General features: G+C 42.0%; 1 protein-coding gene across 4 annotated transcripts in view; it reads left to right on the forward strand.

Moving 5' to 3' along the window:
• Positions 1-18,458, forward strand: part of LOC128452465 (plexin-A1) — a 185,222-nt gene that overhangs the window by 78,950 nt on the left and 87,814 nt on the right. For all 4 annotated transcript variants that reach the window (XM_053435529.1, XM_053435531.1, XM_053435530.1 and 1 more), the window contains exon 4: positions 6,536-6,676. In XM_053435529.1, the coding sequence (XP_053291504.1) occupies positions 6,536-6,676 (141 nt within the window). The remainder of the gene's footprint in view (positions 1-6,535; positions 6,677-18,458) is intronic.

An 18,458-nucleotide genomic window follows, 5' to 3' on the forward strand; every position in this document is an offset into this window, starting at 1 on the left:
AATATTCAGTTTTGGTCGTATTGCACAGCGCTTACACAAACTCAGGAAGGGGGAAACGTGTTTGTTTCTCTTTTCTTTTAATGTTTCTAGTGGAAACTTGCTGCTGGAGAAGAATTGATGGATTTGTTTTGTGCCTGGCTCTGCTCAAGTTCTGCCAAGCTCACAGTGAGATAGGAGCTGAAGGATTTCAGGTCTTTATCTTGAACGGCCGTGATGCAGATAGAAAACACAGTTTAAAGAGGGACGGGCAGGATATGGGAGACGTTTACATGAAGCTGTCATTGGGGAGTCTCCACCGAGCCCAATGTAATGTGTTTGTGACTCTTGTGCGAGAAAGGGACAGAATTACACTTGTGGATAAATTGGTATTAAATCATTCAGTTAATGTTTTATTTACTTTTCCTTGAATAAGGCTAAATAACACTAGATTTCCATATCATTTGAAGAACTTGTGATCCATTTTGTTTTAAGAGCTGAGGATCAGGGTTTTTCAGGACATGATCCTTGACAGCAGCAAAATTAAAATGGAGTGCTACTCCTCTGGTTGGTGCCTCCAGGACAAAAAGCAGATCACTGGCAAAAAAAAGAAGGTGATATTAACATTATCAAGATGTTGCATCAATCAATATCTTCGAGCTACTTCAACCAAAACAGAAGTATTGTCATCTGTTGTTTACTCCTCCCAACAGTCCATTGACTACTGGAGTACTTTTATCTCCTCTGTTCATCTGGATTCTTTCTCTCATTTCCTTTTGTTCTTGAGTGGGTCACACAGAATCCCAGAATCCCCCCCTACCCCGTACACACACACACACACATACACACACACACACACACACACACACACACACACACACACACACACACACACACACACACACACACACACACACACACACACACACACACACACACACTAGGGGTTGGGGGGGCCTCCACATCAAAGTCAGGAATGTGGGTCCTGTTTTGTTGTTATGAATGGATAGGCCTACTTATGTCAAGTTCACCCCTCAATAAAGGTAGGGAGTGTGTGTTTCTACATGCTATAAGTGGGCCTATAGTTACATGAGCGATGTGCTCATGCTGGTGTGTTGTGGCTCTCAGACAGACCTGTGAGGACACCTGGACCATTCTGTTCTGTTCTATTCCATGTTAGTGTTTGAGGTTTCTACCTCTGTCTGTTTTCCTTCACTTTCTATTCCCCCGGCATAATGCCGATATTGGATATTGTGACCATTATGTAGATCTGTGCGTCTGTCTGCCTGTAATCATTCCATTTGTGGAGAAGAACTCTAAAACCCTTTGGAATTTTTTGTACAACTTAACAATCTTGTCAGGTAGTGAAGTGGTGCCTTTTGATATTTGGGTCTCTTTAGCGAGTGACGCGTATTTGTCTACTCTTCCATTGCTGTCAAGGTCTCTAAATCCTTCATCACACCCTTGTTTCCTTAACTTCTCAGTGTCCTCCTTGTTTGCTCCCCCTCTTCTCCTCTCACAGTGCACCTTAGCTAAAGCAGACACATAATTGATGATCTCTCTGTGTCTGCCTCTCAGTTTCTCACCTTTATGCACAAGAGCTATATAATTTGTCACTTGCGGCTCTGACAGGCATCATTTTCTGTGATGTGCCACCGTCTTATCGCCCAACACTCTCACCCTCACTGCCAGCGCTACCTATCACTTGCTGTAGCTATCCTGTGTGTGTATCAGAGATACCAGGTCTGCCTGGCCCAGATAAAACCTGGCATGTGCAGCTTTTGGGCGGATCGGCAGGTTGAGGGAGGTGTTAACGCTCAGAAGAGATTATAAAAAAAATGTTGGATGTTGTCGGAGGAGGGAAGGCAGTTGGGAATGTTGTGTGGTGATGGTGCGGTGTTGTTAGTTGTTCCTATACGGGGATTATTCAATGTTACTGAAAATGAAAGAAATTGTACGAAATTCAGCGATGGTGAGAAAATCCCAGGGGAGGTTGAGGAAAGGTTTTGAGTCGCTACATTTACACCTGAAAGTATTCTGCAACTTAGCTTACCAATTTACTGCTTTCAATTTTAGATTTCAGTGGGATTCAACTTCAAACCTTCGAAATTCCTTTTTTCCTCCAGTTTTCCTGAGCTAAAAGTAACTTTAACATTTCAGGACGGAATAACAATTTTAGGTCATGAAAACACACTGAGTAGTTGCTTTGTAAAGTTTGTTGTAGGGTTTTTAGAGGCGACGCAGTAAATACAGAGACCATTGTTTTTCACTGCTGTTCTTCATCTGCTGTTCTTTCCCTGTGGGTTTCACTCCTCATTATTATCCGCTCTTACACTCTCTGCTACTTTTTCCTTTCTCTCTCATTATATCTCTGTGTCCTTACTGAAGACAGTGGCTCTAATGTGTTTAGGATCTGTTAATGTTACATAATACATGTTGACCATCATCACTCTGTGCATCCATCCATCAAGCACTTTGCTGAGAGTTGAGTTATACAAAGGAGACAGAAGCACCATCACTGACTATCGCATTGATTTCACACACTCATGTAGATATTTGTGCAATTATACTGGCATAAACATAAACCTGAAAATGTATATACATATTAGGGCTGAACGATTTGGGAAAAAAATCTAATTGCGATTTTTTCCCCAAATATTGCGATTGCGATTTAATATGCGATTTTTTTATTTGATCTTCTTTTCCCCCCCAAAAAAACCATAATGAATGATTTAAATATGACCAACACAATATTAGATACATTTACTGTACAATATTCTTTCCCACATTTTAATTTAACGGCTCATTACAGAAACAAGAACAACAAATCAGTGTGCATTTAAGTAATTTAATCAAAGTCATTGTAAGTATAAACACAAGGCATGCACCTGTGTGCAAAATTTACCGTCTTGAGAAAAACATTTTTTAAATTATAGTCTTACTGCTCCCAAGTCAGTAACATTTCCAGTGTTGGGAAGGATACTATATTCTATATACGTATTCTGAATACTTGGATTACTTCCACATTGAATTGTATTTTATAAGTGTTGGAATGCGGCGTTGTTATAGTAAGTGGAGCAGCAGCAGTTTAAGCTCTGTGTCCGCGGATGCGGCGGGCCAGCTGGATGCGCTGGAAGGGCAGCTTGCGGATCAGCAGCTCCGTAGATTCCCGTTCATGTCCGGGTGGTCGTGCAGCGGTATGAAGGCGCCGGGCCTCAGCAGGAACACCCCCATGCTGAACACCAGCGTCTCGCAGATGTGCATGTAGGTGACCGGGGGGCTCTGGAGCCCCGTCGGCCCGGAGCACGGCTTGCTTTTCCGGGGAGCGATTTTCTGGTCCGCCGCCCGCAACGCGGTCAGCAGCGGGATGAGCTCGCTCTGTGAGTCCGCCACGTCAGCCGAAGACTTTAGGACCCTGTAGGTGATGCAGGCTTGCTTCACTATCTTCTTGATCAGAGGAGTTTTGTGGTCCCGCGGCATTCTTGCTGCGGGTGAGGACAGCAGCCCAATGCCCTACTCTCTTTCGCACGTTTTAATCGCGCACGTTGCGATTAGAAAATCGCGTTTTATCATATTGCGATTTTATCGCAAATGCAATTAATCGTTCAGCCCTAATACATATACATAAATGTGTGAAAAATACACGTTCCTGCATTTTGCAGCACAAAAAAGATATTTGTAGAATATGGTCACTCACACATGTGCAGGCACGGACACAAACACACACACTAGGTTGTGCACACATATTTTTGCACATCAAGCTCCTCTTATAGAAGCTGTAACAGCCCCCAACCCCCATTCCAATATGCAGACACTCAGTTTGATTCAATTAGACAAACTTTGCGTATGTATTTCATCCATCCATCCATTCATCAGTTCAGCTGATATATTCCTTTGCCCTTTGTTCACCCTCTGGTTTCCATATTCCCAGTCCAGTCTTGGCTGCAGCATCTGTGGAATGAATCGATTTGAGACGATTTATTACCTGTCGTTCTCACACGTCACCTACACTCTCTCTCTCTTGCCCACTCTTTTCTTTTCTCTCTTTCTCACCTCTGTCACTCTCCCCACTCATGTTTTTTTCTCATATGTTAGCACTGCATATGAACTGCGTTCTAAGACAGAGGGTGAACGTTTGAGTGAAACATTCAGATATGAGAGAAGAGATGTTGTGAGATTTAGTGGTTGTGCTTCTGAAGTGATATTGGAATCAGTCATATTCGATCTGAGACAGTTGTTTGTACGTTTGGGATTAAGCAGACTGGAAGATGCCCAGCCACACAAACAAGTGGATACAAATAGAAGATAAGAATACAGACGGACAGGCTTTTATTCTCTGTTGTATACAACACATGTCTAGGTTGGAACTGGTCATTAGCCAGTGAACTGGACTGGGGTATCTGGTCCAGAGATGGACGCGACATCCAACAAAAATACCTATTTGTGGTTGTTTATTTTTTTATAGGTTAAGAGAGAAAATTATGCCAGGAACCCACAGAATAAAGATATTCTTTCACCTCTGTGTGTGTCAGATAGCATTGTGTCTTATTCCATTTGTCTGTACCTAAAAACTGTAATGATGTTTGTGTGTTTGTGTGTGTGTGTGAGTAGTGTTTTCTGGATGCGAGCCATCCATGAATGAAATGTATCCTTTGTTTACAGACCCATTATCCAGATAATAACATCCATATTTCCTCTCATCTTCAGTGCTTCATCGCAACCTTATGAGGGCTCTCTATCTCTCTCTCCGCTCTCTCTCTCTCTCTCTCTCTCTCTCTCTCTCTCTCTCTCTCTCTCTCTCTCTCTCTCTCTCTCTCTCTCACTGTGGTACACACACACACACACACTGGCAGTGAGAGGTAATGGAATTGTTGCCCCTGGTTTCTTTTGGTGAGATACATACATAAATTCTTTCATCCCAAAGTGTGTGTGCGCTCAGCATCCACCCATGTGGTTCTCTTTCTGTCTTTGTGTGTGTGTGTGTGTGTGTGTGTGTGTGTGCGTGTGCGTGTGCGCGGGCGTGCGTGTGCATGTACATATCTATCAAAGCATGTATTAGTGTACACATAACTCTGTGTGTGTGTTTTCATCACATCATTTCTCATCTATATGGGTGCGATTCTGTTTGTGTGGGTTTATTTTACTTTGTGAATCTGTGTGCATATGTATGTGTGTGTGTGTGTGTGTGTGTGCTCAGTATCATTTCCCAGCTACTCATTGCCTGCTGTCCCCTCCTTGTCACTGTGGGCTGATAGCAGCAGTCGACAAAGACCAGTAATGGAGAACTGATACCCCCAACCCCCCCCTCTTTCACCCCCTGCCGTCGCTCTGTGCTTTTCATTTGCTGCTGAGATGAATTTGGCTCACAGCCATCCCAGCCAGAACAATCTCATATCTTACATCTGAACCATTTCTTACCATATCTGGGCAAATTGTTCGCCAACGCTCACAAAGACATTTTTGAGTGTTTGCATGTCTGCTGGCTCGCTGCCAGATTACTGTTGTATTCATCTTCATGTGTATCAGGTGATTAAGTTTTCTTTAAAAACTGAAGGAAAGTGGCTCCCTCTGATTCTGTCTGGGCATTTTACAGGACGTCAATATTTTCACACAAATTGCTTTTGGTATATTTCAGTTAAGTTGTTTTCATTAATTCCTCCAAGGTGCTGAATAGAGCCTTCTTTTGTACAGGTGCAATAACACAAATAATCCAGTCAATAATGTTCCTTTTATGCACAAACCACTGTAATCATGTTCCCGTTAATAATGATACTGAATTCAATACTGCTATTAACACAGCCGTTCAATTAAGGTGTTCACTTGGTCCTGTAGAACACCCCTGTTACAGCCCTTTTCAGAATCGTTTTTTCTAATTCCACGCCGCCTACCAATATAATAATAACCACATGTTAGAGCTGAAGTCAGTGCAGCCAATTTCCTGCCGGGGCGACACATAGATGGAGACTGCAGTGTTTAAACTTTGATTTTCCCGGAAGAAAATGCAATCTAGGATACTTTTTTGTTTGGATATTGCAAAAGGGATCTGAGATCGGAGAAAACAAAAAGATCAATATATATCAGTGTTTCATTGTCTCACATATACTGGCTGAAAGTTAGTGGAAATGAATGCATGGTGCTAGATGTACTACAAAAGTAACTGCCTTATTTTCATCTTTGTTTAACACTATATCATGACCAGTGAAAAGGAAGGAGTTATTATTCAGAGCTCAAACACTTCTGCCTGCAGCTGCTTCAAAGTAAAAGCCCCCCTTGCTTTGTCTTCTAGCTTTATGCATTTATTGTTCGAAAACTGTGAAAGCTTTTACTGTGAAGCAGTTGCTGGAAAGTTTTTATCACAATAATAATTCAAATACAGAATCGCTCTTCTACTGTACATTGTTTGCCATCTACAAAAACAGTGCAAGGTTAGATAATGGCTGATTAAGAGTTGTTGGTGGGGAAGAATGTTTCCATATGTCTTCATTTTAAATCGCACTTATAAACAGGTTACAAACTTGACAGTGTTTTTCTAAACATGCTTTCCTGTGTTTCCCTGTAGATTCTGGTTAATTCTGTGAGCCCCAACCGTCCAGCAGTGCTGTATGAGAAGGTGACTGTGAGTGAGGGAGGAAGCCCCTTACTGAGAGACATGCTGTTCAGCCCGGACCTGCAGCACATCTACACTCTGACTGACAGACAGGTGAGTTCACTGGTGGAGATTCTCAGGAAGATGAACAAATGATTAAACACATTCACTCTCAAGCTCTGATGGAGGCACCAAATGGCAGCTTGCAATCAAATACATCTGGCAAACACATACCCACAGTGTGTGTGCTGTAATGATTGGTATATGTTCCCTGTGTCGCCATCATTAGCCTCCATATCCAGCAGCATTCCTTAATGCACCACAGGTGACTGCACAGGGCTAACAATGCCTCGTTAACACACACGGCTCCAGTTACATATTGTATCTGGGTGTACCCGCAAATCAAGGCACACACACACACACACACACACACACACACACACACACACACACACACACACACACACACACACACACACACACACACACACACACACACACACACACACACACACACACAGACACACATACATACACACGCACACAAACTAGTGTGCTATATTGCGTGGTTGCAACAGTCATTTCCTCCACAGCAGTCTAGAACCAACTCTCCAGAGCAGACCTCACCCCAATTAGACGTTAGTCGCTGCATTTCTTCACCCTCCTACCCACCGCACAGTCACAACACAACTCATCAGCTCTGTATGAAATTACACAGGGAGTGTTATAAGTCACACGTGGTCTTTGCGTTTGTGTGTGCGGTTGTACTGTACTTCTTTCTGTGTTAGGACCACATCGGCTTTAAGACCTTTGAGGGTAAATCTGTGGTTTTAGGATTCAGGTTAGGATAATGTTTCAAGTTAATGTTGGGATAATGGTTGGAGTTAAGCAATCAGTTGTGATGGTTAAGGTTAGGTTAAGGGACTAGGGAATGCCAATGAGTGTCCGCCGGTGTGTGTGTATGTGTGTGTGTGTGTGCGTGTGCGCTTGAACACATCCGTCCGTGTGTGTGTGTGTGTCCGTGTGCGCGCCTGTGGTCATTACCAGCCCCACCGCTGGCGAGAGCTGTGTCTACTTTGATGGTGAGACAAGGAAAGGGGAAGGGGAGGGGGTGGGGGAGAACGTGTCGCATCTCTGTTGCTCCCCAGGCCCAGCTGCTCCCCTCGTTTTTCTGTCTCATTAGTGTGGTGAGTGAAGGAAGCAGAGATGGAGGGAGGGGAGAAAAGGGAAAGTAGGGCTGTACATGATGTGAATATGTCTGTATTTAATATATCTAAAATGGGCTTTGGGAAAAGCCTGTCTGATTAAAAGCGGTGAGATACAGTGTGTGTGTCTGTTTGGGGAAAGGTATCTGAGGCCAGATTTTGTAGCCTGATCTAAAAAGAAAAAAAGCCTGTCCATAAAATTATTCTTTTTTTCCGCTAAAGGCCAGTGGTTAATGACTGAAGCTGCAGTAATTAAAGCTAATCTGTCATATTCGAATAAAATACTGTCTACTCCCCTACTTACAATTATAATAGGGTAGTGTTTAAAATGGTTCAAAACAGGTGCCAATGTGCCTGAATATCACACCATCCAACAAAACACGCTGAGTCCTGTTTATGTTGCTGAAAAAGACCTTGAAATTCAGTCAGTTTTTCCTAATTTCTTACTTAAGACATACTGGGGCACGATAGCCAGGACTCTTTTTTGCTGAAGAGATGTTCTGGGCTGCGTGGGAATTTTTTTTGTAGTAAAAGTATGTTTCTCTCCATCTCAGTTGAGTGGATTAATGTCTCCTTACATAGCCCATGATCGGATACAGACAAGATATGATTTGTAATGATTCAGCTCTGAATGGAAGTGTGACTGATAGAAATCCATTATTTCTGATTATACAATTTCAAATGATGTCCTCGACCAAATTACTGAATAATAAAAAAAAAGGTTTTGCCTATTAGGTCAGAAGGGAAATTGACAGGAGTTGAGCTTCTACATAATTAGTTTTAGCTGCTAGTACAAGCATTTCCTACCTTGGGTTTGGTTAGAAACAAGGTATGAGATGGAGCCTGTACAGATTTGCAATTGTACATCGTTCAGTTTGCTTTTAGTGTTGGGACCATGTGGATCATTCAAATCAGGGTTTGCGCTTTGGCAAAACACATAGAGGCGCACACCAGGCATAAGTTTCATATAGTATGTGGTGAAACAGCTGGTGTTTGTGTTAGCGTGTCTTTGTGTCTTGGTGGCCTGCTCCACTTTATCTTGGCAGTGAGAGCAGTTAAGGGCATGAGGGACACACAGACACACACAAACACACACGTACACACAGTTTTACTTCCTCACACAAGTGCAAGACAGGAGCATCACGCACACACACACACACACACACACACACACACACACACACACACACACACACACACACACACACACACACACACACACACACACACACACACACACACACACACACACACACAGCCATTCCACAAATTTAGACCCAACGACAGCCTGTCTCCATCCACCTGACATCATGCCCCTTTCTACAGACCTCCCCTCATGCTTGTCAAACACACACATACACACACAAACACACACACACCTACCTTCATCTCTGTTTGATCCCCATTAATGGTAAGCAGGATTGGGTTAAGCAGAATGGGGGGCTGCGATTGCAAGACCTCGTAGCTAAACCCCCTTTCCAGCACTAATGAATAGAGGGGCCATTCCCTTCTCTCGCTCCCCGTCCTACCCTCATCTTTATCCTCTGCCCTCCTTCTATATTGCTGCGACCCCCCCATCCCTGCTTCTATAAATCCGGGCATCGGCTGCCACAAACGTGCACATACACACTCCCATGTTTTCGTCTAAGCCCAAATTGAGTCCTCCCCTCTCAACTGCCTTCTACTGATCCCATTCCCATGTTTTAATTATCTCCCTATCGCTGCTGCACCCCCCCCTCTCTCTTTTCTCATACACACTCTTTGTCAACCGCTGAGGTTGAAAATTGTGGAATTGAGCGAGGGATGTATAGATGGAGGGAAGACTGATGTATTGATGGATGATGGTGGGTGGCTGGTTTCCGGTTAAATGAGGATGGTAGAGTACCACACCCTCACACACATACATACATTGACTCGCAGGATGAGACCATGCCTGTATGTATCATGAGTAAATAGGGGAAAAAAAACATGGTTAGATTCCTCTTGCAAGCTTACTTTGTAGTGTCTGTGTGTGCGTGTTTGTGTTTGCGCACATATGTGCGTGTGTGCATGTGGGGCTAGTTGCCTGCGGGGGTTCCTCTGACAAGCCAAGCACATTAAGGTGTCACTGGACATATCCACTGATGCGTTGCCCATGACAAGTCCTCCCTTCTACACACACACACACACACACACACACACACACACACACACACACACACACACACACACACACACACACACACACACACACACACACACACACACACACACACACACACACACACACACACACGTGAAGGCCTAGGCTGTGAGTCAGAGTAAGGGGCGAGGCCGAGTGATTTATGACTCGCACGGTTCCAGCTATATTCATCACTGTCATTATTATCAATGGAGGATATGACAGCAGGAGAGGACGGCCTGCTGGGTGTGTATGTGTGTGGGTGTTTTAAGCATGTGTATGTTTAATGAGAGTGTTGTTACTGGCAAATTAAGTTTATCTTTGACTACAGTCGATGTTGAATCGATTTGTGACCATTACTCTGTGTTTGATTTGACATGTTGCTGGTTATTTGACTCAGTTTGAGCAAACATCGATGTCTGTATCAGGTAAAGGTCCCCCTCTCCTGCCATTTAGAAATATTGACCTTATCGAAAAGGTTCCATTCATTCACTACCCGCTGTTCATATACACATATTGCCCTACTACGTTGACACAATACCAAAAACATTTAAATTAAGTTTTTTAAGTTAACTTTTAAACTGTTTTTAATTTCATCTTTTTTTTGTAAATTATTTTTTATATTGATATAGTCCCAGTTACTGTTTAATGTCCTTCCCGTCATAGGCATGGAGAAAAGGTTATCAACACACATTCATAGTTTTAGTTCACAAATTCAACAGCAATGATAATAAATAATAAACTTTATGTAGCACCTTTCAAAATGCAGTTACAAACAATAGGAAACCATTAGAATAAGATGATCACACAGCATTAGAACACAAATATTCGAATACAAACGTGAAACATTATATAACTATTATCATCGACAAATCCAGATGAAGAACTTTGTGAGGTGCTGCCAGTTGCTAATGATTTTTATTTGTTTTTTACAAAAATATATAAAGCTTCACAGGATCATTGTTACCCTTGCGACTCTTTCACTTTTTTTTGACAATGTCACTCTTCGAATGAACACAAACTTTTTAATCATTTCTCTGTTGTGCAAAAACTGAGAGGGGGGAAATCTTCACATGGCGTCCTGGCTCAGTCAAGACACGTTGCATCATCAAATCATTTCTTCTTCTGTTTTATGGCCAAAAAGATGGAACGTTGAATTGATGCCACAGCTGCCATCTTTGCAGTCTTTGTACTCGTGTTCAGCCTCAGTGTCATACACACAGAGACACGCACCTCTTATGTCCTTGATGGCAGCCATGCATATGATATCGGTGTGGTGTGCAGTGCTGGCTAATTGCTGAAAGCATGAATATTCATCTCTAGTGTGGGAAGGGGGACTGCAATGGGAGTGAGTCTGATCGTCCTGTAAACCGAAGGACTTGGATGGCTTGATACAGTGGAGGGAAATTGTGTATCATATGTATGCATGAGACAGCCTTTGTTCAAGTGGAAAGGATGCTTCCGTGTGTGAGTGCGCATGTGTATGTATGAGTATATAAAAGCATGTATGGCTCAATTTGGACTTTGTAATAGAAATGGTAAGTGTTTGTGTCTTGATTCAACCACATCTGCATGTCTTTGTAGGACTCTGCATTTGTAAACACATTTTAGCATTCAAACATAAATTAGAGTTTGTGTGTGTGTGATGGAGAGAGACAGTGTGTGTGGGCTAACATCATTGTCTGACTGTTCATTCTGCATCTGAAAGAGATTTCCCCTTCCACATTTCACCACGACTCACATTCCTCCAAGGAATCCGTATTCATGCACATGCATCAACACAAGTTTGTGTGCCACTCACAAACTGTTGGTTTGAGTCTTTACAATAACACACAATGGTCTGCATTATGTTGTCGCCTCAGTTAGTAATATCCTACCCATAGGGGTTTGTCTGACATCAATTCTCTCTCTCTCTCTTTCTCTCTCTCTCTCTCTCTCTCGCTCTCTCTCTCTCTCTCTCTCTCTCTCTCTCTCTCTCTGTGTGTGTGTCGATCTGTTTACATTCACATATTACTGGTTCACTGCCAATCTCATTAGCAAACACATTAGCACAGACTGACATCAACACACATACTACGCAGCTGGTTGTATCAATCAAATCGGACATTTTAGTGAAGTAGATACAGCTAATCAGTCAGTTCTAAGTAGCTCAAAGATTAATTTCCCACAATTTATCAAACTGTGCTTGACTGAGGATCCCCCAAAGTTAACAAGCGCATAATGCAGCATTGAAACATCAGCTACTGGCTGACGCTTTGTTTCATCACTCAGAGAACATGAGTAGCATACTTTTGCTCTGACACAGGCTTCCCATGGGTCCTTAAAATGATTGACACTTCTTGAATATGGGAAAAATCAAGTCTTGAAAGTTTTTGAAAATTGGCGAAAACAGACATGAATCGTTGAAGATGTTAAAAATGGAAGTTATTTTGCTGCTTTCTTCATGTGTCTCCTGGTCTCCACTTCTTCTTGAAAATAAGTGTCTTGCTGTGTCATGTCGTGCATTCACACTGACGAGATAGCAATATACAGGGCACATCTTTTTTACCTTTAGCCTTTTATTATTTATTTCCTCTCTTTGGTTCATGCATTGAGGCCACTAATCATCTGACCTTCTAATTTACATTTATAAGCATGGCTCCAGCTTAATGTTTTCCACTCACTGATTTGACAGTGTGAAGCTTGAATGAATACTATTCGCACATACTACACACACACACATGCACACACACACGCACACGCACACGCACACACACACACACACACACACACACACACACACACACACACACACCAAGATGTGGTCATTGTAATGTAAATGTTAATAGACTTGATGCAGAGAGACGGAGATGAGAGCACTGTGACGAGTGGAGGGGGCTGGGGCAGGTGGCGGTGTAGCAGTGTAGCAGTGTGCGTATATGGCACTCAATTACCAGAGTTCAAACCATTACAGCACCTTTCTCAGCACAGGGCGTTGCACACATACATTTAATGCATTTATGTAGGTGTCCACATTTATTTTATATCAAATCAAGCTCGTAGGATAGAGTGGTATCTTGGAAAATTTGAGAACTAGAATTTAAAATCCCCATTATATATAGGGTTAGGGTTTTTATCATCTCTTATTAACACGATTGAATGTTAAGAATGTTAAGATTATTCCAGTCAAAGTTTGAAAATCTTCTGGTTCCAGCTTGTTGATGACATCCCCTCAGATTGTTGTAAACTTAGTTAGGGATTTGTAGCAGTTGTCCAATGTGTTATGGACAAAAACATTCAATAATTAGTAGTTATTTTCCTATGTATGTTGTATTTATTGCGTTTTTATGTTATTGCGTTTTTATGTTTCTATGTTCATTGTATGCACCAATTACCAGAGCAAATTCCTTGTAGGTGTAAACCTACTTGGCAATAAAATACTTCTGATTCTGATTAAGTTTAATAGAGACAATAATCTACAGCTTTATAGATTTTAAAAAAGTCATTAGTAACAGACGTTTTCCCATCCTCTCTGTGATACACTGAGAGACGAGAAAGACACAAAATAAGGGATGAGAATTGGTTAGTTACATGTGTCTCTTTATATTTCAAATCTCACTCCTCCATTTATTTTCCTCACTCATGGAGTTTCCCTGCCTGTCTTCTCACACCCCTCTTTCCAGTTGTCATTCCCTCTTGTGCTTTTTCCCCATTAAAAAAAATAAATGTGTGCTTGGTTGAGTGTTGGTGGGCCCCATCAGAAAAGTGTACTCAGACACTTGTCTTCAGTGTGATGCTATCAGTCCTAATGGAAGTCTAGTCATGAGACAGCTTTGTCTTTCTCTCATCTCTCTCTATTTTACTGCACCATCTTCCCATCCCAAAGGATAGCGTGATAGAGCAGACTGATAGGGTTAGAAAGGAGGCCGAGATAGATAGGGAGGTTAATGGTGTCTCTCTCCCTCTGCCCCCCCTTCTTCTCAATCACTATCAATCGGCCTACGATCGGTCCTCCTGTTGCTTGACAGTGATTGGGGCGGAACGATGTGTCTCGGACTGATCGTCATGGATTGAGGCCAATCAAAAGCTGGCATGGCCCACAGAGTGCCTCCTAGGGGCACGTCACTGTGTTGAGTCCCGTGCCTTAACCACAAGCCACTCTGGGTAGTACAATGAAGTGTCGCTCATGCTTGACAGCGCAGGGAATTGTTTTGAATTTGAGTCAAACTTCTATTTAAATTAATGCACAGCAGGCCTCATCAGACACAGTCATGCGTTTCAAACTGGGAAGAGCTCAGCTGAAAAGCGAAATAGCAAAATGTCACTGCTAGAAATTACGAAAAGAAAACATGATGGACACAACTGGGAAGAAATCTTTCCATAATAGGTAGGGTTGCAACTAATGATCACTTCCGTTAAATTATTGAAATATTTTTCTTGATTCATCTTTTAATTAATTGTAAAATGGCCAACACAAGATCCCAGAACCTAAGGTGACTAGAGGGAATTTCTAGTTTAGTCCAAGCAGCTAAAACTAAAACTTAAACAGGATCAGTACACGATGCAAAACCAGCATATAATTGAGCAGAAACAAGCTAAGATTTGTTAATTTTTTAGTAATAATGGGGCACATAACCATTATCAAACATTGGATGGAAAAATCACATATCTAGACACTGCCTCCAAGTGATTTATTTTTGGCATCACTTTATCAACACTATATTCATTGTGTTATTACAAAAGCTCCTTGACTTTTTGGCAGTAATTTGAATGACAGCATGCATATACATCAGTCAATCAGGCAATTTTTTTTTTTCCTTTTTGTTATTTGCCTGCTCTCCACATCCATAATTACACCTATACCGCATGACTTCCACAACAGAAATCAAGAAACACACTTAGAGAATCCCAAATAGAAAAGTCTTCATCCCCAGGATGGCAGTTTCATGACACATGTCAGTTAATGAAAGACAAACCTTGGTCAAGTGTAGTTGTAATATATCTGTTTCAGAAAACAGCATTTAAATATTATTTTGGGGCAAAGTCACCAAACTTATCAAGCAGTTAACTATAGATGCATCTTTTATGTTTTGTGTCCATTAGGAGTGCAGTTATGGCTCTCTCCCCACTGATTTAGATGGAGGCATTATGTTAACTGCCCAGGGGTGTTGCCAAGATGGCTGCCAAGTGACGAGACTTTCCTGTAAGGACTTTACTTCCATGAAGCAACTCCTGCGAGAACAAATAAAGAAAAGCAGCATTTGTCCTCTCTTTTTTTTCCCTCCTCTGTTTCTCTCTGTCTGTGTATATGTTGGTCGCCTGGCAGCACTAATGGAAATGCCAGCTGTGTGGGTCCTCACTCCTCACCAAGTTCATTTACTAAAGTGACAGAGTCATTTACCAGGCAGCCGGTCTCTCCCATCCTCACTTAATTAGAAGACCCCTAGGCCTGTCTACCTTAGCCGCTCACATTTACCTCTTTCTCTCGACTGTTTCTGTAGAGTCCGTGGTCCAATTCTTTGTTTTCTGTGGTTTTTCAATCTCTGTCTCATCCTTTGTCTCTGTCTTAGTTTTCCTCTTTTACTCTCTCATTCCATTTTGTTCTTTCTATCAGGCTCTCCCTCACATGACGGAGTATTATGGACAAATGGCAACACAAAGAATGAGAGTGCATTGACCTATAGCTCTTTTTGGAAGAGGATATAGAAAAGTCCATGTGATGAGGATAGTAATGAAGAGTGATGGGTCTCCACGTTTTTATATTTTAAAGTTGAACTGATCCTGGCTTTTCTTTTAATGTGTTGTGTATCCCATCCTCACTTTTATTTTACTGAAGCTGTTATTTTAGAGCTACAATGCTCATCTAATTTCTTTCTTTCTTTTTTTTGTATTTGTCTATAAAAGCATTGCGTTAGACTGGTTAGACATGAAGCAAAATAGTTTATGGTCAATTTCTTATTTGTTTGAAGTTGTAGAGCACTTTCATGCATATTTAAAGATTTATTGAACACTTTTAAAACTTAATTCAATGTGTTCACATTAGTTTTTAGTTGCAAACACTTGTACCCTTGATCATCTTAATACTGTATACCTTCTTTTCATAGCAGTTTCCTAGAAGATGGGAATTAGAGTTGTCATCTGTATTGGCCTCAAACTCACTATACGAGCACGCACAAATGACAAATAAGTTGTGTGATCTGCAGCTTTTTCACAGGGATGGAGTATAGAGGGAGAGATGAAAGCGGTATTTCAGAAAAGGGAAAACAGAGGAGTGGATGAATAACTGAGCCTGGTGCAGGAGATAGAGGATAAGAATATAAATTAAAGCGTTGATAAAGCAGTAGAGCTCTTCGGGAGGAAGAAGCAACAGACAGAACACAATATGAGAGAGATAAATATAGCGCAGAAGTCAGGAAGGGTAGTGGGCACAAGAAGTACAGCAGGGAGTGAGTTTTGTGGGAGAAAACAAGAGATTACAGCTGTGGGCATTATTTTCTGCCACTGTGACACACAAAGGCCTGATTCAGTAAAGCCGGTCTGCAGCTAACAATTTGACTTGACCACAAAGACCAGACCTGTCCATAAAAATCTCTGCAGTGCAACAGCGATTTAGTATTTGGCCATTATTCAGCAAATTGGTTGTGACAGCAGATGATTTTTGGATGGAACAAGGTGAAGTGATTGCTGTTTTTCACTTTTCATTTCTCCCACTGCAAAACCTTTACCCTCTTTCTGTCTCTCTCGCTCTTTAGCCATCCTTTGGCACCTCTTCGTCCTATTCAGTGCCAAGCTCTGAGAGTGGTGTTTGCTTTCCTTCTTATCTCCAGTCAGTCAACACATCGAGCTCCTATCCAGTCATTGATGTCCTAAGCCCCTTACAATCTAGTCAATGCACACATGCTAACCTAGTCTTTGATACAAACACCCCTACTGGTCCCCCTCAGCAGGTATTCCAGCACTGGAAGAACCCTCCCTTACATTGACACCCTGTTGAGAACCATAGTGCATGATGCTCGAGGCTTAGCAGGAAAGCTACTGGGGGTGTGTAGAACTTTCATTGCACAGTAGAGACAGACAACAAACATTTTTGTTATATCCTCTCTGACGTGTCTGTCTTTATTTCTACAGTCTGTCTTCCTGCGGCATTTAATGGCTGTAAAGGTATATATATATATATATATATATATACCTTTACAGCCATTAAATATATATATATATATATATATGTATTTCTTTTTAATTGCATACGACCGTTCCCTGCCAGCACATATTAAACCACAAAAAGATGGAAGATAATCGGGGGTTATTAAATTAATGCAGGTGCGGTCAGTGGCAGTTTACAGAGATGATTCTATGGAAGGATGATCCTCCTCCTCCTCCCCACTTGCCACTCAACTGTTGCTGCTATTTATGAGAGAAAACCTGAACAAATTGAGCAATGAAATTAAAATCACAGTTTTTATCAAGTTTTGGAATGGGACGCAAGTTCATCTGTTCATCCCTTACTAGTGTTGCCATACATGATGTAGCAGCAGTAAATGACAGCTGGAGTGACACCGGTGTCGTTTTGGGACGTGCTCCACTGGCACTGGTTGTCTGCATGCTGATTTGGCCCAGGTGCTTGTCGCTTGTGTTTCCACATTTTGCTGTCACGACATGGCGACCAAGGTTGCATAATAGAACGTGGATACCGGACCCTTGTCCATCGGGATCCTTTAAAAATTATATTTGGGTTTTGGTCTGCACTGTAAAGTTGGCAGGGCTATTTACTACTACTGCTACTTTTGACGTGCCTTCACCACGACCATTATTATGCTATCATGGTTATTAAGGTATTGCAAAATCCATGTCGTGGTGCACTATCACACCGGTGATGACTATGACATTGATGTACCACCCTTCATTGAGCGCCACAAGTTTATATCTTGCAACAGAAACATGTGACACGTGCGTGAATAGCTAACCGTGTACGCACGCCCTTAACTGTTAGTTGAATCATACAATTTGAAACTCAAAAGTTTCTCAGTGAAACCATGTTCCTCTGTTTAGGTCCCTTTACTGCAAGACTAAAGCCATATGAGTATGAAGCACAAGAGGTTTGTGGTACAGTGGTTGTTCAGGGAGGTATAGGGCTTACTAATGTATTAGTTTCATGCAGATATGTATCTATAACCTCCAGAATAAAGTGTGATTGCTTTCTCATTGCTCCCAGACAGTACAATCCAGAGAAGAGCCTCTTTTCTGGGAGTCGTCTCTGCTACGCCCCCTCCTCTTTTCTTCTACTGTAGAATGTTTGATTGTTAAAAAAAAAGGGAGCCCCAAGAAGGCCAATCCTTTTATGTCTTTAGATTTTAACAACCAATGAAAAGCCACGCTGAAAGCTTTACAGCTCCTGTGGGTTTTGGGGGGTGACCGTCGCAAAGCCTGTTAGCCGGACGTTTAAAGGCAGGTGATAGCGCTCTGTTAAAACAGATTGGAGAGGAAAGGTGGAAAGTTTATAGCAGAAAGGAGATGTCATGGCATTGTGCCGTGGTCAGGGTGGAGGATTGAC

Source organism: Pleuronectes platessa, chromosome 2 (genome assembly GCF_947347685.1).
Source record: "Pleuronectes platessa chromosome 2, fPlePla1.1, whole genome shotgun sequence".
Lineage (NCBI taxonomy): Eukaryota > Metazoa > Chordata > Actinopteri > Pleuronectiformes > Pleuronectidae > Pleuronectes > Pleuronectes platessa.